Here is a 26,326-nt window from a genome sequence, read left to right on the forward strand (position 1 = left end):
CGGTTGCGGAGTTCCTCACTGAAGCCGTCGCCATGGAAAAGGCGCTGCAGCAGCGGAACCAGTACGATCGGCAAGTGAATGCTACCTATACCACCGGGCTAGGCTCGTTCCCGACCGACGTGGGAGCGCTTCGCGAGCTGATACGTTCGGTTGTTCGCGACGAGCTGCAACAGCTGCAACAGCTGAACCAGGCGCAGCAGCAGCCTTCCACGAATTGCATCGCCACCATCATACGTGACGAAGTTCAGCATGCGCTCGGCACACCTCGTCGCGAGACACCAACGCAGGTTGCTGCACCACTTCAGGCGTTCGCAACTTCAAGTGAACCTCTAGGGGTGACCTACGCAGACGTATTGAGACGCACCGTTCCGTCGTCCACGACACCATCCCCAGTGAGTGGTTTCCAGCGCACCACTTATACCGACACGTTCGAACACAACGCACCTGCACCAGTCCCACTACCAGCCGCAACCCCGTACGCCACACTGCAGTCCGCACAGGTGGTCCCTTATTTTGCAGACACTCGACCCGTCATGCGTAAATCCGACATATGGCGCATGCCCGACCGACGACCGCTTTGCTACCACTGCGGTGAAGCGGGTCACCTCTACCGAGACTGCCAGTACCGCCGACTTGGGCTGCAGGGTTTTCCTGCCAATTCACCCCGCCCCCGGTTTGGACAGAGACCACCAGAAATTGAAGATTTTATCGCTCGGCAGAACGTCCCACTCAGGCGTCAGTCGCGCTCACCGTCACCGCGGTCGTCGTCTTATTCAGGCAACGGAAATCGAAGGCCGCAAGGACGGTCTCCGAGCCCCCGCCTGGAAAACTAACGCCAGCGACCTTTCGAGGCGAGGCCGCTGATTCTCGACGTGATGAAGACCTCGCCCTCCAATCGACGCGACATCGGACCAACGGAAATTCGACTACGCCGGCGCCTGTATCCCAGCTGAGCGACTTTTCAATGGACATACCTGTGATGCTCGACGGTCGCAATTTAACTGCCTTAATAGACACTGGTGCTGACTACTCGATTATTAGCGGACAATTGGCACGTACCTTGAAGAAAGTGATAATGCCTTGGACAGGATCGCATGTACGTACAGCTGGCGGACATGTTGTAACGCCGGTTGGTTTGTGCACGTCCAGGCTACAAATACGAGGCTGCACGTTTTTGGTCAGCTCCATCGTGCTACGTGACTGCTCCCGCGAATTAATTCTCGGCCTCGATTTTCTTCGGGAATATGGCGCCGTAATCGACCTACGGCGACGCTGCATTTCCTTTTCGACAGTCAACGCTACGTCAAGGGACTCCAACCGCCGTACAACCGCCCTCCGTGTTTCCGACGACAGTGTCACAATACCACCTCGTGCAAGTATCCTAATTCAGGTGACTTCCGAAGGAACCAGTGACGGTGAAACAGTGGCAGAGTGCAACGTCTCCCTGCTGCTGGCGCTTGGAATTTCTGTGGCACGAGGCATCATTGACATTCGGAACGGTACAGCCGAGGTCATGATTACAAATTTCACCAATGAGCATCGTCACCTTTTCCGGGGCACTGCGGTCGCCTACGCTGAAGCCTTGGAGGACGTCATTGAGTGTTTTGCCTGTGAAGACAGTAGCCGCGATGGACAAACCGTAATAGATGTTGACATGAACAGTGCACTGCCAGAAGAGAACCAGAGGGCCTTGCGAGAGCTATTGTTTGAATTCAGGGCGTGCTTTGCTCAGTCGTCTAAAGTGAGTCAGACGCCAATTACACAGCACAGGATAATCACTTACGACGACGCAAGACCTATTCACCAACAGCCATACCGCGTCTCGCCGACAGAACGCGCAGCTATCAAGCAGCAAGTGAAAGAAATGATCGACGACGGCGTTATCCAGCCTTCGAACAGTCCCTGGTCCTCACCGGTCGTTCTGGTTAAGAAGAAGGACGGTACGCTTCGCTTCTGTGTAGATTACAGAAAGCTCAACAACGTCACAAAAAAAGATGTTTATCCGCTGCCGCGTATTGATGACTCGCTTGACCGACTACGACGAGCGAAGTATTTTTCTTCCCTGGATTTAAAGAGTGGCTACTGGCAAATTGAGGTTGATGAGCGCGACCGTGAAAAAACCGCCTTTGTCACGCCGGATGGCCTCTACGAATTTCGGGTGCTACCGTTCGGACTCTGCTCTGCGCCAGCTACCTTCCAACGCATGATGGACACTGTGTTGACTGACTTAAAATGGCAAAGCTGCCTTGTGTACTTGGATGATGTGGTCGTGTTTTCAACCAGCTTCTCCGAACATCTGAAGCGACTACGACAGGTACTTGAGGCGATTCGGACGGCTAACCTTACGTTAAAGCCGCAAAAATGCCATTTCGGTTACGAAGAACTAAAGTTCCTTGGACATGTCGTAAGCGCAGAAGGCGTCCGTCCTGACCCTGAGAAAACCGCCGCTGTCGCAGCCTTCCCGACTCCTGCCGATAAGAAAAGTGTGCGGCGGTTTCTTGGTCTATGCGCGTACTACCGGCGCTTTATAGGCAATTTTTCGAAAATTGCCGAACCATTAACTAGACTCACTAGAGACGATACGCCGTTCGTTTGGACTGCTGAACAAGAATCAGCATTCACAGAGCTTCGGCTTCGCCTGGCATCACCACCTGTTCTTGGACATTTCGACGAGGAAGCCGAAACAGAAATTCATACCGACGCCAGTAACGTCGGTCTGGGCGCGGTACTCGTCCAACGGCAGGAGGGAATTGAAAAGGTTATCGCCTACGCAAGCCGAACCCTAACACGCCCGGAGTCAAACTACAGTACCACGGAGAAGGAGTGCCTTGCTGTCGTGTGGGCAATTGCTAAGTTTCGACCTTACCTTTACGGCCGTCCATTCAGAGTCGTGACGGATCATCACTCGCTGTGCTGGCTTGCGAACCTCAGAGACCCCTCCGGACGACTGGCAAGGTGGAGCCTACGTCTGCAGGAGTACGACGTCACTATCGTGTACAAGTCCGGTCGTGCACACGAAGATGCGGACACGTTGTCACGCGCGCCAGTTGAGCCTGCCGCTCAGAGCTTCGAAGAGGACTGCCCTTTCCTTGGCTCCGTAAGCGTAACAGACTTGGCTTTACGGCAGCGAGCAGATGCTCAATTGCGACCTATCATTGAACATCTAGAGGGCCGCAACGTATCACTGCCCCAGCATATAACTCGCGGATTGTCATCCTTCTGCTTACGACAGGGCGTGTTGTACAAGAAGAACGCAGCCGCCAGCAACAAAACTTACCTGTTGGTCGTCCCCGCAGAGCTGCGTGAGGAAATTCTATTTGCCTGCCACAACGAGCCTCCATCGGGCCATCTGGGCATCACCCGAACCATCGCTAGGGTACGAAAGTCTTACTACTGGCCGAAACTTGCCGCTTGCGTTAAACAGTACGTTCAAGCCTGCCGCGAATGCCAGCGCCGAAAATCCCCATCTGTTAAGCCTGCGGGATTACTTCACCCTATCGAGCCACCCAGAACACCCTTCGATCAAGTCGGCATGGACCTCCTGGGTCCGTTTCCCTTGTCATCTTCCGGCAACAAGTGGATAATCGTCGCTACAGATTATCTAACCCGCTATGCTGAAACTAAGGCGCTTCCTAAAAGCACGGCTTGTGAAGTTGCTCAGTTTTTCATCGAGAGAATTGTATTACGCCACGGTGCTCCATCCTGTGTCATCACAGACCGAGGAACAGCGTTTACAGCAAGGCTCCTTGAACAAGTTTTTCAGTTAAGTTACTCCACGCATCGCAAGACAACAGCGTATCACCCTCAGACAAATGGACTGACCGAGCGGCTTAACAAAACGATGACTGATATGCTGTCTATGTACATAGACGTACAGCACAAGACGTGGGATGAAATACTGCCTTACGTAACATTCGCGTATAATACCGCTACGCAAGAGACCACACGATTCACTCCGTTTCGTCTTCTATACGGTCGGGACGTTCAGACGATGTTGGACGCAATGCTCCCATGCGACATTGACAACATCGAGGATCTCGACGAAGATGCTGAGTGTTTCGTGCAACGAGCCGAGGAAGCACGTCAACTAGCCCGCGTAAACATCAAGAAACAACAAGGCGTCGATGCACAGCGCTACAACCGCTGCCACAGACAAGTCGATTATAAACCAGGTGACCAGGTGTTAGTTTGGACCCCTGTGCGCTGCAAAGGTCTCTCTGAGAAGCTTCTCAGTCGGTATTTTGGCCCGTACAAAGTGCTACGACAAGTGAGCGACGTCAATTACGAAGTCCTTCCGGACGGAAGCCAACCACCCCGACGCCGACAGCTACGACCCGAGATTGTGCACGTGGTGCGGTTAAAACCGTACCACACACTGTGACAATGTCTTTTTTTTTTACGATACACGCTTCGTTTAGCATCGAGGCGATGCTCTTCAGGGAGGAGGGGCAGTGCCGCGCGCTTGATCTGCCAGCGCAAAAGAGGCAGACGAAGTGGCAGTTCCCCTCGTGCCATTGTTCTGTTTTTGGCTGCGCTGAGCCGACCGCTCTTCGGACTTTTGTGAGGACGCCTTAAAAACGTCTCCTGTCTTTTTAACGTGACAATATTACTTAACATAACTTTATACACATTGTGGGCGCAGTTCTGCTGGAGCAAGCCTTCAGTTGGTGTTGCATGAATCCATGCAATGTGCTTTGACGAGAGGTTAGTCGTATAAACGTTTGCACCTGACGGGCACGTTATATGGTTTCTTGTCTATTTTCCTCGTGGATGCTAAAGCCACCAGAATGACTTGTTTGTTCCTGAATTTATGCTCTCTGGCGTGATTCGTGCCGCAATGATATGCAGCTGCTGAATCCGAAAGCAACAAAGCTCCACCTTGGCCTGCGCAAGATGACAGGAAATGTGTAAATATTGTATAAAAAGTTATTTGCTGTCCATGTAACAATACTGAAATGTAGTATTTCATCTCTTCATATAACTGCTGTATCTGCAATACAAATGAGCCTTTTTGTACTGTTTGATGTGCGGGAAAGAAAAATTGTGATTTCAATAAATATTCTAATGATTGTGTCCACAGTTGTGCCGTCTCTTCCTGAAATCTGTTTTGCCTTTGCCTTGAAGTTGCTAAATTTCTGAGCTGGTACTTTCAAAAGGTACGGTTTAATGGTCCCATGTCGAAGCGGTGGGATAGTTTTCTTGCAATAGTGCTCGGATGTCATCTTATGAATGTTTACAGGCTTGGTCATAGCTTTTCGGTTTTCAGTGGACATTTTGTATCCGGTGACGTACTCAGTGGCTACACATCTCCAACAGTCAGTGCCCTAAAGTAAGGTAAAGTTGGACTCGGCTATGTACAAGTGCTACGGAATCGAGCCATGTAACAGTTACAGTTGCTAATGAATACTTCGTCATTTGCATGAAAATTAAGCATTTATCGCATTTCACCAAATGCAAGACGAGTTTTCTTCCAGACTTTCGCTGCCCTAAGTCCACCTTCGCGAATTCCGGAGCTCTGTGACTTCATGATGACGTCGCAGGGTCAGCTCTGATGACATCGATTGACATTCCGATCATGCGAGTTTCGGTATGCCATCGGCTCGCACGCATTCACCTATGCAGCATATGACTTCTGGCCTACCTTTATTCCGCTTTCTTGAATCATTTGTGTTGACACTACCACCGAAAGTGTTTCGCGATGTATTCTGAGGTTTCGTCAAATCCCGAACAAAACTCGCCTCTTTAGACGCAACAGCCATAGGGACCCCTTATGCCTTTGCCTACGATCACAAGAAACAGAAAGCCTTCTCATTTTGCTCCCTTACCCCGGAAGCTTTCTGCATCTAACGTGCTTTTGCAGTGCCTCCGCGATCATAGGCATGGCAACTTTTTTATTTTCAACTATCGTAGTTAAGCATTGCCTCCGAGATGGGCACATGTTTCACCAAGCGACGATGGCGTGTGATGACGTCATCATGTGAGGTCGTGTGATGAACTCATCATGAAACGTTATGATGACTTCACAAATTTCGGAGCTCTCTGACTTCATGATGACGTCACACGGTCGGCTCCTCTTTGTTGCGCCGTACTTCGCGTAGCTGGAGGGAGCGGCGGCTGGCTCCAAAATGGCGGCGCACAGAAAACTATGCTGAATTTGGTGGAAGCTGGCAACAGCGTGCCCCGTTACTCGCTGGTTTTGGCTGAGTTTCTTGAAGGCACTTATTAAGATGTCTCCACCCTAAAAACGGCCGTTCATGTAGGCTCCCTAATGAGGAATATATGATGGAAAGATGCAAGATTGTGGTACTTGGAGTGTTGAATAGGTCGACGAACGGACACACAGACAGATGCATGGATGGACGCATGAACGGACGCAGGGGCGGATGCATGGACGAACGCAGGGGCGGACGCAGAACAGACGCACGCACGGACGGGCGGATGGACGCATGGACGGTCACACAGACGGACACATGGACGGACGAATGCTTCGCCCCACTCTCCATCATTCAGTCCATGGATATGCTGTCGTTTTTTGTATATTGAGAGGCTGGTGAGGGGCCCTTCGAAGAGGCTGTTATGTCTGCGAGTCCTCAGCAAACGTCCATGCCTCTGCAAAAGGCAATCTGTATCAAGGCCAGCACGCGAGCCCGCCTGACGCGAACAACTCAACGGCGTTATCACGTGGTGGTGACTTTCTGCCGCGCACGTGCAGTGAGTCACCTCAGCCAGCGAGCCAGCGCCTTCTTGTCTGGCGAGTCTGATACAATGCGTGGCGACGTCACTCGTCCTTGGGTGCAGCCACGTGCAGTGCAGCGGCTCCGGATTCGATGAGAATCACGCGGCCTAGGGGAGACCCCATTGGAGGAGTCTGACCTCACGACCAGCGGCGCTTCTGGTTGGACATTTGGTTACTCAAAGAATCCACCCGGTGCATATAAAAGAAGCCCTGCGGCGCGTCGCCAAACACTGGTAGGTGTTCTGTGGCCAAAGTGGTAGGTGTTCTGTGGCGTCGCGAGCAGTTGAGCTATGTGTTAGCAGTAGACATGTGTGTCAGAGAGTAGAGCTATGTGTTAGAGAGGAGAGCTCGGCTCTTCGGGTCTCTAAGCTGTCGGCCCCAGTGCCGAATTTGTAACGCCTCTGTATATATGCTGTACATAAACCTTGTTTAACTCACCGTCGTCTCATCCGCTCGTCTATCAGCTCTGCGCAGAAGCAGTCGCGAGCTGAGAAACATACGCCACGAAACGGCTGGTGACCTTCCCGGCGGAGTTCGAAGCAGTGGCGCCTTCGGGACCGTGTTGGCGTCGCCGTCTTTCGAAACAGTGGTTGCAGCGGTGAGATTCGTGGCGCCCTTCGTAACGTCGTCGGAGGCGCGCGTCGCAACAGTGGTTGGCAGCTGCGGGATCGGCCGGCGTCAGCGACGTCGATGCGGTGAGTGCCTGATGTTTTCCCCTCAGTTCACCAGACTACTCTATCTCAGGTTATAGTAGTTTAGAGAAGGGCTGTGTGAAGCCTTAGAGTGAGCTTTGATCGTTTCAAGCCAAGTCGAAGCGCTTTGAAACCAAAGTTAAAGCGGAGGGCGTAAACACGGGAGTGTTACAAATTGCTTGTGCGTCTTGCTAGTAGGCTTATAGTGGGTACGGCAAGTGGATTCTTAACAGGGGCAAACAGCAAGAGGCTAGTGTGAACGATGGAGAACCTTAAGATGAAGGAGCTCATCGAAATTTCTGAGGAAGTCGGCATTACTTTGGGCCGTGTGAAACGAAAGCAGGCGATGCTTGAGATCATGAAGGATGAAGGAGTGTCGGCTGAGGAAGTCGATGAGGCCTGGGTGGATATCAAAGCACGCCGCGAGGAGGCCAAAAGGCGAGAAGCTCGCGAACGTGAAGAAGCTGAAAGGCGAGAACGCCGCGAGGAGGCCGAGAGACAGGAGCGCCTCGAGTTGAAACGAATAGAATTGGCCATCCTACAGTGTTCGCAGGCGCCTAGCGTAGCTTCTCCGACGATTCAGGTCAGCGGTTATAGAATTCGGGACCAATTGCCACCGTTCGTAGTAGGCGAGGACATGGCGAATTATCTCGTCAAGTTTGAACACGTCTGTGAGCAAAATGCTTTGGAGCGGTCTCTTTGGGCGCGGAACCTGTTAGCTCTTCTTCCCGGCGAAGTGTCCGACGCGATAACTTGCTTGTCGAGGGAAGCGTTTGAGAGCTATGACGAGGTTAAAGAAGTGCTATATATATATGAGACGTTATAAGATGTCACCCGAGGCTTTCAGGCAAAGGTTCCAGTATGTGCTAAACAGGGGAACGAGTCACACGTTGACTTCGCGTTTCGTCTTAAAGCCGATTTAATTGAATGGCTCAAGGGCGAAGGTGTTTATGACGATCTCTATAAAGTGGTAGAATGCAATGCATTGGAGCAATTCTACCGCTGCATCGAGGAGGATGTCAAGCTTTGGCTGCAGGACAAACTTGGTGAAGTACAGCTAAACAAGGCAGCAGAGTTAGCTGAGGAGTATTATACTCACCGAAAGTTGCATAGCAGGGCAGTGCGCGTTGAAAAGGATGAAAGGAAAGAGGGTTCCTCAAAGAAACCTGATCAACGGAAACCCGCTCCGCACCGTAATTTCAAGAAGGACCCGTCTCTAACGAAGGACACTGTAGGGGAAGGGCAAACGGAAGTGGAAAAATCGAGTGAGGTTCCTAAACAACGCACTGATACCACATGGGCGTTTGAATCACGGAAGCCGCTAATTTGCTACAACTGCAAAAAGGAAGGGCACATCGCGATAAACTGTAAGCAAAAGTTTGCTTTTGCAACAATCCGAGAATCGGAAAAGAACATGCGGTTGTTACAGCCCTATATCCAAGAAATTAGTGTGAATGGGAAAACGTGTCGAGCACTTCGAGACTCAGCGGCAACCATGGACGTTGTCCATCCTTCATTTGTGTCTCCGGATGACTTTACAGAAGAATGCGCGTGGATTAGGCAAGTCGCCGAGGAGCAGAGTGCTTGCTTACCAATCGCTAAGGTTGTCATTGAAGGCCCGTTCGGTAAGCTTCGCACCAAAGCGGCTGTGTCTGTCGCGCTTCCCGATAGTTTTCCTTATCTTTTCTCTGACAATTCAGAGCAGCTTCTCTAAGAGCAGGGTAAATCGTTCTTCCCCAACTTAGCGTACATGGCCCTCACGCGATCGCAAGCGCGGAAGCTTTCGCGGGAGCTTGATCTTGTTCAATGCAGTGAAACAAGTTCAAAAGCAGCAGATCTGTGTGACCTTCGTGGCGGGTCGACAGAACCTCAGGGAGGAAATTTTCCGCGTGAGTCATGTGAGCAGTCACTCGAGCGGCCCGTCGCCGAAGCGACCGGCGCGGTTTCCGTAGCAGGGGGAGACGACATGGCGCCATCGAGTCAGAGCGAGAGGGGTGCAACGCTCTCGCCTGTAGCGGAAAGTTAAAGTGAGCTGTCAAGGGTTAGTCGAGAAACGCTCATTCGAGAGCAACGTGAGGACCTCTCGATTAAAGCGCTAGTGGAAAGCCACATGAAAGCTTCACAAATGTGGTCGAAGGAGTACTACGACAAATCGGTGAAGAAACGCACTTTTGAAGTATAGGAAGTCAGGCAATGCTGCTGCAGCCGTCCAAAAAGAACAAGCTTGAGGTTCATTGGGAAGGGCCCGCCAAAGTAATATCGTAGCTTTCTGATACCAATTATGAAGTGAAATTAGGAAGGCGGTCGAACAAAATTTACCACAGTAACTTGATGAAACCATACGTTCAACGTCAAGCGGTCGTAAATCTGCTGTTGAATGCTTCAGAGGAAGAGGGAACAGAAATTTTGAGTTCTAGTGATGTAATCGAAAGGGGATCGGAGGTAACCTTGGAGCAGTTGAACCTAGAGCCTAGGTTAAGTGAAGTCCAGAAGGAGGACCTGAGAAAGATTGTTTCCGAGTTTTGAGACGTGTGTTCGGACCGTCCCGTAAACACGACGGTGATCGAACACGATATCGAGCTAACTTGTGAGGAGCAAATCCGTAGCAAGCCGTATCGTTGTTCCCCTGTGCAACGTCGCAAGTATGAGCCGCTTTTGGTACCGCATAGGTATCGTCGCCTAAAAGTGGCCGTTTACTGAGATGGAGCACGATACTCCAACAGCACAACTTTGACGTTCTCAACAAACAAAGGAAAGCTAAACGCTAATGCAGACGCATTGAGCCGTGCGTGTTAGTACCTTCTCCACCTTTCGGTTTCTCGCTGGCGATTCCGGGCAAAATTTTGACCTCATCACGACCTTTGCTGAGCGCTCTCGTCCAGAGTGAGCTCAAGGAGCCAACTTTATGTTCTATTTTATTTCGTTAAGTTGTTGTACTTGTAAAAAAATTGAGTTCTCATTTTAAGAGTCTTGTGTCCCACGTGTGCCTCTTGATGTAGAGGGAACGAAATTCCGATAGACACGTAGCTAGGTATATGTTGTACTATACTTTGTCTGGTGTTCTGTCGGGTGACCAAGGGCACTTGCTTGTGTCGTGTGTTGTCTGTTGTCGAACCGTTCTTGACAAGTTGCCGAACCATCGACAAGTGTTGAAACCAAAGATCATCAAAAGATACGAGCGAAGCTGGTCGACAAGTTGTGGCGACAAGCCAGTGAAGCTGGGATCCGTCCTCAAGAATGGGATGTGTTCCCGGAACAGGGTCTGGAGCTGCATTCTCCCCGTGGCCCTGGAGGCGAACCTGGAGGGACCTGGCGAACGAGCGCGCCTGACATCCGAGCCACGTGGAAGCAGCTCGTCTTTCCGGCGCATTGTCTGGCGGCTGGGGTGCTGTTATGCCTGCGAGTCCACAGCGAACATCCATGCCTCTGAAAAAGGCAATCTGTGTCAAGGCCAGCACGCGAGTCCGCCTGACGCGAACAACTCAACGGCGTTATCATGCGGTGGTGCCTTTCTGCCGCGCACGTGCAGTGAGTCACCTCAGCCAGCGAGCCGGCGCCTTCTTGCCTGGCGAGTCTGACGCAATGCGTGGCGATGTCACTCGTCCTTGGGTGCAGCCACGTGCAGCGCAGCGGCTTCAGATTCGATGAGAATCACGCGGCCCAGCGGCGACCCCATTGTAGGAGTCTAACCTCACGACCAGCGGCGCTTCTGGTTGGACATTTGGTTACTCAAAGAATCCACCCGGTGCATATAAAAGAAGCCCTGCGGCGCGTCGCGAGCAGTTGAGCTATGTGTTAGCAGTAGACATGTGTGTCAGAGAGTAAAGCTATGTGTTAGAGAGGAGAGCTCGGCTCTTCGGGTCTCTAAGCTGTCGGCCCCAGTGCCGAATTTGTAACGCATCTGTATATATGCTGTACATAAACCTTGTTTAACTCACCGTCGTCTCGTCCGCTCGTCTATCAGCTCTGCGCAGAAACAGTCGCGAGCTGAGAAACATACGCTACCAAACGGCTGATGACCTTCCCGGCGGAGTTCGAAGCAGTGGCGCCTTCGGGACCGTGTTGGCGTCGCCGTCTTTCGAAACAGTGGTTGCAGCGGTGAGATTCGTGGCGCCCTTCGTAACGTCGTCGGAGGCGCGCTTCGCAACGAGGCCCAGCAACAACTTTTTAACTGATTGACGAATGGCGTTATTAACAGAGCTTATTGCCTCACTAATCGGATGCCAAAAAAAATTATAACCTACGAAATACGAACGGTGCCTGGCATCGCCTGGGAAGCGCTTAAGGCCTCGTCGGACATTCAGGCTTGGTTGGCAATTTCGTCTTGGTTGGGCATTCCGTCTCGATAACCGCGTGACCCATCTGAAATTTCGTCTCAGCCGACATGCAGGCTCTGAGGACGAAGCGCTTGCGGCCTCGCTGGACATCCAGGTTCTGTTGGACTTTCCGTTTTGTTAGACCTTGAGCCTCACTGGTAACGTGACCCACTGTAATTTTTTTCTTCTCAGTGGACATACAAGGTCCATTTGTTTCACCTGCACATCGTGAACCGGTTCACGTAGGCGCTGAACTTAGGCATTCGTTTCACGAGTTCAACATGGCGGCAGCGGCACTGCAGTATTCGTTTCGAAAAAGTGCAGCTGTCGTGCAATGCTTGTTCACCAATTCCCTGCACATGCTCATTAGGCAGTGCCCAGTCCGTGCAGCACAAGATGGCTGCAGCTGCAACAGTCGACAAAGCCGATTGCATTCGTGTCTGTTTTAGCAACGTGCAACATGTACGACAGCGAAGATTTTCCGGTAGACACATGCCAAGCAACGTAAGCGGCGCCGCCACCTTTTACGAATCACAGCCTCCACAACTCTCAAGACAGCCGACGAGTAGCATAGGGCTTGCATGACATCTGCACTCTCGTATTCGTTTCCGTGTTTTGTCACTGCTGCACTTACTGAAACGTCACCTGCACGAAGACTACACCCAGACGGCACTACTGTGGAGACTCGCTCACTGGATTTCGTGCCGACTGGTTGTGCCTCCGCGATCTCCGACGACAGCGCAGCTCTGGCCGACTGGCTCGCCCTACTCCATCTCTGACGCCGACAAGAGCTCTCGCCGAGTGGTGCCCCGTCTTCGGACACCTGCAACCACGTTCATCTTTCCTACCTTCTCCTTACTTCCGTGTATCGCTGTCCCTACGTCTCGCTCTCTCCTTCCTTTCTCTCTATCTCTATACCTTTTAATCCTACCCTTTTAATCCCTCCTTACCCGCATCCCATGAGAGCTACTGCTGTTATGCCTGCGAGTCCACACCGAACATCCATGCCTCTGAAAAAGGCAATCTGTGTCAAGACCAGCACGCGAGCCCGCCTGACGCGAACAATTCAACGGCGTCATCACGCGGCGGCGCCTGTCTGTCGCGCGACGCACAGCGAGCCCCCTCAACCCACGAGCCGGTCGAAGTAATCGGCGTCTTCCAGTCTGGCGAGTCTTGCGCAATGCGTGGCGGCGTCACTCGTCCTTGGGTGCAGCCACGTGCAGCGGCTCCGGATTTGATGAGAATGACGCGGCCCAGCGGCGACCCCATTGGAGGATTCTGACCTCTCGGCCGGCGGCGCTTCTGGTTGGACATTTGGTTACTCAAAGAATCCACTTGGTGCATATAAAAAAAAGCCCTGCGTGTGTCGCGAGTACTATACCTATGTGTCAGAGAAGAGAGCTCGGCTCTTCGAGTCTCTAAACTGTCGGCCCCAGTGCCGAATTTGTAACACCTCTATTTCTATGCTGTACATAAACCTTGCATTAACTCACCGTCGTCTCGTCCGCTCATCTGTCAGCTCTGCGCAGAAGCAGTCGTGAGCTGAGAAACCTACGCTACCAAGCGGCTGGTGACAGTGTCAGCGGAGTTCGAAGCAGTGGCGCCTTCGGGACCGAGTGTGCGTCGCCGTCTTTCGCAACACTGCTGAGGTGTCCTCCACCTGAGAGACGTACAGTTACGGGCTGACTTTTATCTTTTTCTCATTTAAGAATCACCCCCCCCCTGCCCATAATAGGTGTTGTTCGCTTGGATTGCAGCCCCGGTATACTTGGGTCGCAAAGGACATATTGAAGCGTCCAAGGCGGGTATCCTTGTGACCTTCTTTTGGTGCTTTTAACATCTAGGATGTATGAGGTATTTAGCGCCACAGAGAGGGGAGATTGGTGCGTCGTTTCGAGTCTTCTGATGTGTGTTTTTTCCCCTGAAGGTCTGAGTCGTAGAAGTTGGTTCAGTGGAGCTTGAAATGCCAGAAGACATAGCGGGAGAGACTGCGCCTCATGCACTACGTTTCTGTTTGGCGCTGCCTTCGGAACTTTCGAAGACAAATTAAACGGGGACCCTTGCGGTGTAGATGCTCCAATAGTTAGTTGATATTGGGTCTCAGATGGGCACATAAGTGGTAGTTGGTACTCGACTGATTACTAGGGCGCTATGCAATGCAAGCATAGACTTGAGGTTGAACCCCCTGTTTGGACTGCTTGGCCCGGCACTCGCATTTCGGTGAGGGTGAAATGCAACAGCATAAATATTTGCTGTAGAGTAAAAGCTGAGAAGTCGGTCTGAATACATTTTGTGGCGTCCTACATCGTGTGTGGGAATCGAGAGCACCCTCCTACTTTCGCCTCGTTCCCCAGCTGCGGCGCGCGCGCCGACAGCGTAGCCCGGGCGCGCATAAGCACCGGCATCCGCCAAGATGGCTGCCAGGGCGCCTCTTGGTCTGGGCCAGTCAACCGTCGGCTTCTTCCCGCGCTGGTATGTCCGGGCACGCTACGCTGGTGCGCTGCGCGGGCCTACGTCACAACGCAGCGCCTTTTCCCTTTGGGCCGTGCGGGACATCCTCCTCTCCTACGAGCTATGTTGCGCCCGACGATTCGCTCGTCGCGGGCAGATGCTCTCAGGCCTCCACGAGAGGTTGACGCGCTGTCGTTCGTGCGTACGACTTGGGCCCTTGTGCGGGAGTCGTAGCGCCCTAGGCAAGCGTACTTGCTCGGTCTTGCGGAGTTCCCTATACGGCCTGCAAGCCCGTGAGTGTCGCACTGTGCTGCATCTTGGGTTAATAAACCCGTTGTGGTTGTTATCCTGCCTCGTGCGTGGTTTCTGCGCCGTGCTGGAGAAAACGACGAACCCGGCCGCAACGTCTTCGCATGCAGCGGCAGTGGAGGACGTCGCATCCCTACACGGTTGCGCATAGTAGGTAAGCCTAGTGCAAACCTATCTCCACACGTTAGAAAAGGGGAGGGGTGGAAAAGAAAGGAGAGTGAAGGTGTTGATGATGATGAGGAAGGTGGCGATGAAGCAAAACCTTGAAATATCAAATCAATTTATTGTCTCCTGTCCAGTTCTTTCTCGCGTGAAAACTTCTTCGGCGGCTTCGGAATATCGCGTTGATCACGAGGTAGCGACCCCACCAGTACACTTTTCGGAAACTTGTTGCTTTGTACGTTGCAACCAGACAGTGGCCGTCTAATTTATTTGCGCGTTATATTCACTTGTCTCAGGTGTGCCACAGGCCTCTCAATCGGGACTGCCTACACGACCGATAAAGTGTAGGTATAACTACTGCTGGGGTTTTACAAGCGAAAACCACGTTGCTATTATGAGGCACGCCTTAGAGGAGGATTCCGAATTAATTTCGATCACTTGAGTTTTTTTTAACGTGCGTCTTAATTTATAAGCACATGTGCTTTGCATTTCACTCCCGTCGAAATGCGGCCGCCGTTGCCGGGAATCGAACCCGTGCCCTCGAGTTCAGAAGCGCGGCACGTGGCCCGTTTCGGATATACACCTCGTATGTAATCATATCCCGTATGTCACGTAAAAATTCAAATTTCGTTTATCTGGGAAGAATTCGTCATCCGTGCGTCTTCTCTTCATTTATTTCTTTTTGTCAGACACTGCACTGTTCGTCCATAATAGTATAATATTCTACCAGTCAAACGTATTAACGGAATACTTTCAGTACATATTAAATGGAACGTGAACGAGCTCGTGCAGTTATGTATAGAGAGAAAACATGCACGGAGCGGTAGACTGACCTCACTAGCCGAGGAACAAGCAAGAAAGCGACCGGCCGTGCGGATCGATTTAATCCTACCGAGAACCAAATAAACTAGGCCGAATCCATCCAGCGCAGTATGAGGGCCGCCGATACATAGACGTCGCACGGCGGGTCGCCTTCTCGAAGCACGCGATAGCGGACTTCCGAAAAGAACCGCTTCACGAAGAGTTGGTGGCTGCCCCGCCGCGGTGGTCTAGTGGCTAAGGTACTCGGCTGCTGACCCGCAGGTCACGGGATCGAATCCCGGCTGCGGCGGCTGCATTTCCGATGGAGGCGGAAATGTTGTAGGTCCGTGTGCTCAGATTTGGGTGCACGTTAAAGAGCCCCAAGTGGTCGAAATGTCCGGAGCCCTCCACTACGGCGTTTCTCATAATCATATGGCGGTTTTGGGACGTTAAACCCCACATATCAAATCAATTGGTGGCTTGCGGGAAAAGGCTGGCTGCGTGACGTCATGCTCCTCTTTATTCCCTTTCATGGGGACATCACCAGCGCCCACATATATTGATTAGAGCACAAGCACAACCATGGTCGAGTGGTTTGAGCGTCCACCTCTAATGCGGGAGGTACTGGGCTCGATTATACCACTGCCGCCGAGCATCCGCCGTTCATATCAATGAGGAGGGCCGGGTAGCCTCTCGGGCCTGCTATTTACAACCATTGAACAAACAAAAACAGCAATTTTACATCCAAGACAAAAAATAACAAATTAATCTATACACTTAATACTGAAGGTACAGACTCTTTTTTTTATCTACAAGCTGCAGAAGGGGAGGCAATCACTGTTGAGAAATTCGGTCTTTACCCGGTCTGGCACGATTGTGATTAGTGAGGTTCCGGCGCACCCACATGGGAGTGTGTATTTACTGAAAATCAATCGCGCAAAATTCCGACATTTAGTCGCGAAAAGCGATGCCTCGTCAACACTGTCCAAACGTGTGATATCTTAGTTTATTGGGATACATATCTGCCCTTGAGGCAAAACGCTCGTTTTGAGGCAAAACGCCGACCTTTCTTTCAAACTATTCCATAGAGAAATAAAAAAAAAAGGTCTGTTTTCTTTCTCTATGACTATTCTCTGTGAGCGAGCTGACGCACGTGCAGGAACATCGGAAACATCAGAGACGTCACTACATGGACGCGTGCACGTCAGAACTGCACCCGCTGCTTGCGCTATGGTGCGCCATCGTTGGGACGCCAGGTAATCTAGCTGCTTGCCCATTACATTTACCGCAGCATAGTGCGTTGATTGTCTTTCACGCATGTTCGGATGACACCTCGAAATGACAGCGAAGAACAATTGTTTGCAGCGCCTAACACGCCGCTGCCAACTCGTTGTCTTCTGTGTCATTGGTCATAGGTGCGCTACGCTCACGCTCAAGACCCATATTTTGGCGAAGGCATGCAGTCCGCCAAGCCGGTGGTTAGCGATCTTTCTGTTGACATCCTTGAACACTGGAGACTACTGAGCTTCTTTACAAACCGCCGCTTTTCGGGTTGCCCAGTGGATCGCTCTGGCAAAGCCAATGGGCAACATGATGGCATCGAACGCCAGCCACGAGAGCCAGCGCCTTGCCAGTCCAGTTGAAACGCTTAACACACCAAGTTTCCAAGGCACAGCTACGCGGCGCTTGAGGGGTGCATTACTTGCCTAGCTTTCCTTACACACAGCTAACAGTGCCTAATCATTTCTCCTGGGTGTTTCGCTACCCTTAAAATGGAACTATGGAGCTGGTGGGAGTATTAAAGTACTGGCTTGACGTTTTGCCGTTCCGGCTTTTTGAGATCCGCTGAATTTTATGTCTAATGTGGTCTCAAACCAAAAGCAGGCGAATTTTCACTTGGCGAACTCGCATCGCTGGGCGGCTCCCATTTCCGCTTGCCACTTCACATGTGAAAATTTCGGCGAGCAACATGCACCGGCGGAATGAAGCAATACGAGTACAATACGAGTGCAAGTAGCTATGGCAAGAATAATACGAGCTGCGCCATGCAACAGATCATTATAAATGGGGAGGTCACGCTGTCCCGGCGAGGTAACATACTTGCACTGCGCAATGTGCGCAGTAATTATTTTGGTTTGTGCGGACGCGGATTTCCGCGACACATCAGCGATAATGGAATCCCATGTATACGCCCCAACAAAAGAATTTCTAATAGTCGCTGAGCTCGTAATACAGCGGTAAACATAAGTCAACTGTGCTTTAAGATAAGGAAAACTTCCAATTGGGGATGCGATGACACGAAAGCGCAAAGGGGCTGCGCATATAGAGCACGCCAGCAGCACGACGTCACGAGTGGCCAATCGCCGTACCAAGTCCATTGGTCCGTGAACGGGCAGCTTTACCTTTACCGAAAGCTTGGGCTCATGTCTCACCGTAAATTTGGGTAACTCTCCAATCAATTCAGAGCACGCGAAGCGTCAGTAAGCGTAAAAGCTCGGGTTTACATCGAAGTGAAGCGATTGTTGTCCGAAATGCGGCTACACCGAAAGCGAAAAGTTCGCACGTCAAGTATTACTCCGCGCACTTCTATTAGCGCTACCAGCTCTACACGGCGCTTTCTGAGTAGTATGCGATGATGAATGTTCACTTCATTAGCACTGTGATTAATCGTTTTTATTTCCAAAATGTTCACGCGCAGTGCATTACACGCATCAGTCACACACTTTAGATCTACTTTCTTCCGCGGAGTTAGCTGCTCCCAGTCACTCGTGCGTGTGAAGAAAATGGACAGACGTGGACATGTCTCGTAGTGAAGTAAATAATCGCGCATTCTCTTTTTCCTAAGGGCATCGTTCCTGGAAAATGATGAACCCGGACGGTGAATTCGTTCCTCCACCGGAGGCGCCGGTGTTTGAGCCGACGCCCGAAGAGTTTAAGGACCCCATGGCATACATAGCGAAAATTCGACCCATCGCGGAACAGACTGGGATTTGCAAAATCAGGCCACCTACGGTTAGTACTCGAACGTTACCATGTTTCCACACTTTCGCTCACGACCCACGGTCATTTCGCCACATTTTATTTTTTTTTTCCTACCTAGCGAACCCAGTGTGCGACGCGTATAAATACGGGCTCTTTGCCATTGGGACGCATTATCAAACAGAACATGGCGTCTTTTGTTTTCATACGGAGATTTAAATGCCCCAAAAGGCGTGTTGCCCCCGGTGACACGGTAAAGCTTGAGAGACGCTTTGCGGTTAGTTCAGCCAGGCCCCTGTTTTAAACTCATTGGTGTCTGTTTAGTAGAAAAAAAAAAAAGAACTGTCGTGCGCTAAAGCGAGTCAAGGAAGCGAAATGCTTTCTTTCATGTACGCTACCAGGTGTGTGCACATTAGCCGAAACAGGGGACGTTTTGCCTGGGTATGCGGCTCGAAAGGTGTAGACATTTATTTCATTTTTCCCGACTGATTTTCGCCGAGGGATTGTGTGAGTGTGCCATTCGACCTTCGGCAATGAGAAACTCGCGTCGTAAGGCAGAAAATTAAAATAAAAAGCGATAATTTTTGGCAGGCTGAGCTTAAAAGCTTGCATCAGAACCTTCTTACGGGGGTCAGCCGATATTGGCCCGTATTTGGCGTGATAAATCGGTTTTACCGAAACAGAGCTTTCTTCGGGTCCAGATTCAACGCAGCTTTCGCTTCCAACCTTAGAGGGTCGTTGTTTTTTTTATTTTATTCTTCAACATGCCCGACTTGTAAAATGGCGTCAGCGTACTGCGTCGGCTGGCTGGAGGGTGCCTCCTCTCTCATTTCTCATTGGTGGAGGACGGCAGTCCGAATGGGGCACTTAGAGGGGCAGATCATCGTTTTCTGTTGGCGTTTGGTATTGCCTCGTAATCGCACGTAAACGCCCTTCAGAAGTTGCCTTGCCGTGCGAGCGATTCGGTCAAAAGCTCCGTATTCAGTTTTTAATGTCGCCTCCCTGCCACCACCTAGCTGACTGATGCGTGACGTCCGCGCAGTAGGAAAAAAAAAACCAACAGAAAATTCTCGCATGAACGTATGCGCTGCCTTCAGACAAGCGTGATTCCGTCTCGTTAAATTCACAGCTGTATAAGCGCTGGTCAGCGTCGACTGCAGTACGAAAATAAAGATGGACGCTACATTTTATCAATGTTTATCATGGCATAACTTTACACTATTGCGCGTCGTCACTGAAATTGTTATTATTTGTGGGTCAAGGATTGTCTAAATTGTACCTTAAAGTGAAACTATTCCGCCAATGTTTAGTAGCACATGAATCAGTGGACATTTGAGCTGCTGTTTACTGAGGCTGGCTTCATTTTGTGTTATGCACAACTGCTTCCTCTAGGACTGGCAGCCACCATTTGCTGTGGATGTGGAGAACTTCAAGTTCACCCCAAGGGTGCAGCGTCTAAATGAACTAGAAGTAAGCATTTCACTGCAGATTCAACCACATACTTTGCACAAATGAACTAGAAAAAGAGTCTCAGGTCCGCATGTGTTGTGGGGTGACAAGAAAAATAAATGGGTGTTGCTGTGTGGCATGTCTGTGTTATTTCATTTGGACCCCTAATTGCATTTTAATTGTTGTGCCCGCACAAGTGTCTGTGCTTTCAGTGCAGGGGTGTTTCGTGCAAGACATTGCAGATGCAGTAACTGGTATATCGCTGTTAACTTGTTATTCTTATACACACAAGTATTGTGCCCCGATAGCAGTAACATTTATGCAAATATAATAAAATATATAATTATGACCTCATGTTTTCCATCAGCTTTTATGGGTTCACATTTTTGGTTTGTCTGCACTGATTTTCATAAGGCCAATTATGTGTGTCTGCATTTCTCTGGTGTACTGCATTAAAAAAATATTCACTTCTGTATGCACACCTTGTGTTAACTCTGCAGATTTTTTAACATAAGTTCCAAAGTTATTGTGCCTATTGAAACTTTTCAGTACCACAGTCTCCCTGAATTTTCACTTTGCATGCCTGTGACACTGTTGAAAAAAAGAAGTGTAAATTTAAGGGCTCACTTTTTTTGTTAAATGCAATATCAATGTGAACTAACAGACATTAGGGAGCACATAAGCAATGGGGGAACATTTCTATCCAACACTGTAAAGGTTGCCTTCCAATGTAATTTATATTCATTTAGATATCTTTAAAACTCAAATTGTTTGGTATTGGGACGTTAAACCCCACATATCAAAACTCAGATTGTTAAGCTGAAACTTGCTGGTTTGACTGCTGCCTGTACAGACGGTCTAAGCTGTGGTTGTCAGAATACAGTGTCTTATATTAATACTGACACAACAGTCTTCAAGATGCACTGTACCTTGCCATTGCATGATTTTCACTTTTTGTTCGATTATGCAATGGCTGTCATGTTCTCATTTTTCAGGCAACTACGAGAATAAAGCTCAACTTTCTAGACCAAATAGCGAAATTCTGGGATCTGCAGGTGAGAAGTACTGTACCTGTTGCTTTTTACCCCTATTGTGTAGCACTTTGTAGAGCCTTTTTAGTCACTCAGGACTGAGAAGTGCCACTCATAGTGTGCATATAAAACTGAGCCAAAATGGTAGGATACATGAAATTCATTGTAGCTGTTGTTATTCTCTACACTTTAGTAATGTGCCATTGAGACATTTTTGAACTTTTGATTCTTGTCCTGCAGGGCTCAAGACTGAAGATACCCAATATAGAAAAAAAGGCCCTCGACCTCTATAACCTTTATAGAGTGAGTAGCCAATTGTCACGGCTTTCCATTTGTTTTGTAGTCCTATACCTTTTGGGCAATATTTATTTATTTAAATAATTTTTTATTCATTAAATTAATTAAAATATGCTCGAAAGCTAATTGATACTTCAATCAATTTTACTTTATTTTTTCCTGCTGATTTTTTTAATTCGAACATTGATGATGGCGATGCACTAGCTTGCATAGTTTGGTATCAGCCAGCTAGAAAAAGCAAGAAATAACAAAGTAATTCTCAAAAGCAAGGCCCCTGGGCTAAAATAGCTGTCAAAACATCTGCATAGCTATCCAGCTTGCTTGAAGTACTACAACCAGCATTGCATCACATTCAACCTTTATTATTGTTTATATTCTAAACATCACTGCAGGATTTATATAGTGTAAGCAGAATAAATATAACATTTGAAGCAACAAGAAATCTGGCAAAATTGGAATTCCTCATTTATCTTGCTAGAATACAATAGGGCATAATAATAAATCACTGTGTAATAATAAAATGTGTTGTATTGTCTTTAATGCACTAATAATCCTAAAGCCATTGTCATTTGCACTATATAATTTGCATTGATGCTTTCAAGAACTCATCTTTCCCCAGAACATTTGTCAAATGTGAAATTTTTATTTGTTTTGGAATCGATCGAGACTATGCCCCTTGTTCTTTTGTAGGTTTTCTGATTGCACAATTATGTGCACGCCTGCAGTTAATGCAGCATTACCTTAAGTTATTTTCACGATGCTATTGTTCTGTATGCCTTGTTCCCATTTTTACCAATCAAAACTGTGTGATAAAGCTAGTCAAAGCCCATTTTTTAAACGTGTACAGCTTTGGGACTGCTTCTGTGTGCACTGCCACTGACCATTGCATGAATGTGTCGATGTGCACAGTTCGTCCACGATGAAGGCGGCATGGAGCAGGTGTGCCGAGACCGGAAATGGGCCAAAGTTGCGTCCCGTATGGGCTATGCCCCCTTGCGCACCGTGGGCTCGCTACTGCGTCAACACTATGAGCGTATCCTCTACCCATATGACGTCTTCCAGAGTGGGGCAAACCTCGGGGACATTGTGAGTCCTTTCAGCTATGTGGCCTTCTCTTCATAGTTTGCGCATATTGAATCACACTACTGTGAGCTTGCATTTCCGTTTCCATTATCAGCATTGGGGTGTCCCTAACAGCATTGTCAAATGTTGTACCTGCTGACAACTTGTTGCGATGATGGAGACAAAGGCTACATGGGCAGAGCATCTGCACCTATGTTCACTGGGGCGATGCCGTCCGTCTGCTTTTCTCGCCCTATTTGTGTGAGCAGAAGACCGGATGTGGATGAATACACGTGGAGGGTTTAGTTGCTTTTCCTATTGACTAAGGGGCTCTGCCGCCTTTGCAGCACTGAAAGGAACTTCCGAGATGGAGTACGGTTTCTTGGAAGAGATCGTAAATTAATGTGGCTTTACATTCGCCCAACCACGTACATGTGGAAAAAGCAGGAAAATGAGTCTAGTTCTAATCGCTCACAGGTGTTATTGTCTCCCGGTTTCCTCCTTTGAATATGTTGCCACCTCTCTCCTCAACCCGCCGTGGTGGTTTAGTCGGTATGGTGCTTGACTACTGACTTGGAATGTTGTGGGATCGCATCTCAGGTGTGGTAGCTGCACTTCGATGGAGTCGCAATGCTAGAAACTTGTGTGCTTAAGCTTGTGTGCATGTTAATAAACACCACGTAGCAGAAATTTACAGAGCCCTTCATTACTAAACAGAGTCCCTCATTAATATTTGTGGTTCTGGAATGTAAAGCCCCAGTAATTGTTATTTCTCACTTCTCCAACACCAACTAATGCGCACTTATTTCAATGCGAAGTACTTTCCTATGTGAGTGCTTTGTCTCTACAGCTTTGTCTTCATTTCAAGGGATAGTCGTCCATTTGTCTAAAGGACGCTTCTGACTGGCTGCATTTAAATCTGTTTTAGCAGTTACTAAATTATGTGAGTGGTGGGTTTAAACCTTATGTTTATAACTACGCAAAAAGGTAGCAATGTGTATGAAAAGTCTATTGATGTGCCCGGTCGTTTTTGGGGACTGTGTCACATGATCGATTATGGCTGTGGGAAGTTCCATTTTCTTGGAGGTGAAATGTAAAAACTTTTGTTCCTTGCTTTGCGCTTGGGTGAGTGAACAATCAAATAGTAATAATTAACACGGAGCCTTCCACGACAGTTTTTTTGTAGCCCGCTGTGCAACTTTGGGACAATATATCTGTAATTTATGCTTTTTAATAATAGCAGCATTGTTAGTTCTTTATGGAGTTGTAACCTAAAGTGTTTCTATTGCGAGCTTGATGCGCTGTGATACTTGTGTTTACTCCTTTCACTGATTTTTGTGGTGGAGAAAAAAAAACTAAAAACGAGCTTATACCAGTGTCACACAGTCACTTTTTATTGCGATCACACTAGATCTGGATAGAGTTTCCGTTTCATTATAGGCTCCTTCTAGCCAAGCTGTGCAAGGGAGCCAATCACTGTTGAAAGATTTGAACTCAATGAATAGGGCATCATATGACAATGCGGTATTAAATGTTGAGAGGAGTCTTGTATAGTTTGGCTTGACTTGGCTACATGTAATGGGAGTCCTAATTTTGGACTGCAGAACTTAAGTGAAGACTCTGAAGACTGTGACAAGAAAGACCGCGACTACGTGCCCCATGGCATTCCATCACGGCAAGCTATCAAGCCTCCCCATGACCGATCAGCTCGTCGTTCCAAACGTCATGGCAAGGAACCAGCAGAGTGTCTAGATATTATCGCGGTGAGTTGACTAGCTCATTGTCACTGGTTGAACAAACTCCATTGAATGTTTTAGCCCTGCCCTTCTTCGCATTTCAATGGAGGTGAAATGGTGGATGCCAGTGTACTGTGCAATTTCAGTGCATGTTGAAATTTCCGGAGCACTCCATTACGACATCTCATAATCATATTGCATTGTTGGGACGTTTCATCTCATCTACTAATAAAGCTGCAAAAATTTTACTTTCGATGATGACTACTGATTGCTAATGACATTTTAGTGCTTGTGGTGCAAGGGCTAGCCAGAAATGCTGAAGGAGCCACGAGGCAATGAGTTCTATTGGTAGCTCTGTGAAGTGAAGTGTAAAAGTCATGGGCTAATTCACGGCGATTGCAGACTAGCATGTAGGTAATCATTGTTCTATTGGTACCACACATGTGTCAATGGATTACTTTCATGTTCATATTTTCATGCGAGAAACTAAATTTATAGGTTAAAACTGGTGGAAGGTCACGATTTTTGTTGATATCAAAAAGGAGGCGGTGCAGTGTTTTTCACGGATGTTCATTTTCAAAGCACATAGAATGGTTGAAATGTGCCTCACTACAAAATTTACACAGCTTGCCAGTGAATAAACATTAAGCCTTATTGTACATTGAACCGCTATTTCTGTGTCACATGTCCCATTGTTCAAGTGACAGAAAAATTCCATTACGCATGCATGCGTCGTCTTGTAGAGAAAACAGCTGTGGGCTTCTTTATTGGACACTGTGCCTATGATACATCAGGGAGCTTTTATTTTTTCATGCATAATTGTTTTTCACTTCTCCAGTGCTGGTGACCTGTATGCTGAAAGCATGTGTCATGGGAATGGCATGATTTGATTAACAGTTCAATTTGTTACAGGAAGATGATGTTGACTATTCGACTAATAATGAACTGAGAAAACTACAGTTTTATGGAGCAGGGCCGAAGATGCCTGGCTACTGCCCTAAAGGTTAGTTTTTCTTGATGCTTGCTCAAAAGGTAGCTCTATAGAAATTCATTGTTTTATTGTTAACCTATTGTCGAAAGTCAGCCACTTTCCTGAAATTTCAGCATTGCTACAGATTGTTGCAATATAAGGTCATACTCTCAAAGCAAAGCTTTTCTCATTTGAAAGCTCAACTTGGTAGTGTAATCGGTTTGAGTCAGCACACCTGCTCTGCTTTGCTCATGGCACGCTCTCAAGACAACCGAGATTGACCAGGTATATCTCAATAGATGAGATTTTGGTGCCATGAAATGGTGTACAGTCAAATCTCGTTATAGCAAACCTCAGATTAACAAATTTTTCAAGTATCTCCCTCTGAATGTCCATAGGTTTAATGTAAAAATATTTTACTACTACGAATTTCAGACCGCCGAATGTTTCAGTATAACATATTGAATTTCATCCCGCTCATATCTCCACAATACTTCAGACTAGCGATTTTAAAAAGTTACTCGCAGCTGTAAAAATGATGCCCCACTTCGTAGCTGCCACTAATTATCATCAGAACGCCTACATATTTCTCTATCTGTTTGCCCTGTTCATTGGTGTCATCACTTGGCGGATTCGGAGTGGCCGACGAACTCTGCGCCGGAGCACCCCACTCTGACGGAGAGCAACAGAAGGGAATCTATCAATTGGAGCAAATGGCAGGGTCAGAATGGAATGCGATTCTCACGTCTCTCTTCTTGCTTGAGTGGGCACGCTGACCACGGCGACGCTATGCTAGCAAATCGTAAGCTCCAACGCAAGGCCCCACTGATGCGACTGGCATCCGTTGGCGCGCCCATAGTTGGCACCGTTTTAAGGCATGGGGTGCTTGCGACAATCCACCGAATTTCACGGAGTAGAAAAATTTGCTCCGTGGAGTGGGTCTCGCGATGGGGCTGCTCCAGATCCGCCAATGGAACATACAGGGAGCACTCTCAATCTTGCCAGTGGAATAGACTTCCTCTGCATGGAGCAGATGAAAGTATTACCAGAAGTGCTCAGAATCTGCGAATGGGTGACACCACAAATGTGCGATAACCCCATCGCCTAGTACAGTATTTACACGATTGTAGTCGACCACCCTAAAACTTGCACGGCAAAAAAAAAAAACAGAAAAAAAAGAGCACGAGCACATTTCACACACTAGAAAGATTTAATTACGATATCTCCAAAGTCAAATTCTGGTGTACCAAGGTGGTTTCACGGCAGTGCTTGAAAGCTGTGCAGAAAACTAGCTTCATGGGAATGTGCGGGGATCATTTTCAGAGTCTTTACAAC

General features: G+C 48.7%; 1 protein-coding gene across 2 annotated transcripts in view; it reads left to right on the forward strand.

The window, feature by feature from the left end:
• Positions 1-17,435: 17,435 nt before the first annotated feature.
• Positions 17,436-26,326, forward strand: part of Kdm5 (Lysine demethylase 5) — a 65,703-nt gene continuing 56,812 nt past the window's right edge. For both annotated transcript variants that reach the window (XM_037426082.2, XM_075894922.1), the window contains exons 1-8: positions 17,436-17,558; positions 18,313-18,479; positions 19,839-19,916; positions 20,891-20,950; positions 21,167-21,229; positions 22,133-22,309; positions 23,890-24,048; positions 24,934-25,024. In XM_037426082.2, the coding sequence (XP_037281979.2) occupies positions 17,450-17,558; positions 18,313-18,479; positions 19,839-19,916; positions 20,891-20,950; positions 21,167-21,229; positions 22,133-22,309; positions 23,890-24,048; positions 24,934-25,024 (904 nt within the window). In that variant the 5' untranslated portion in view covers positions 17,436-17,449. The remainder of the gene's footprint in view (positions 17,559-18,312; positions 18,480-19,838; positions 19,917-20,890; positions 20,951-21,166; positions 21,230-22,132; positions 22,310-23,889; positions 24,049-24,933; positions 25,025-26,326) is intronic.

The sequence above is a fragment of the Rhipicephalus microplus genome, chromosome 5 (genome assembly GCF_043290135.1).
Source record: "Rhipicephalus microplus isolate Deutch F79 chromosome 5, USDA_Rmic, whole genome shotgun sequence".
Taxonomy (NCBI): domain Eukaryota; kingdom Metazoa; phylum Arthropoda; class Arachnida; order Ixodida; family Ixodidae; genus Rhipicephalus; species Rhipicephalus microplus.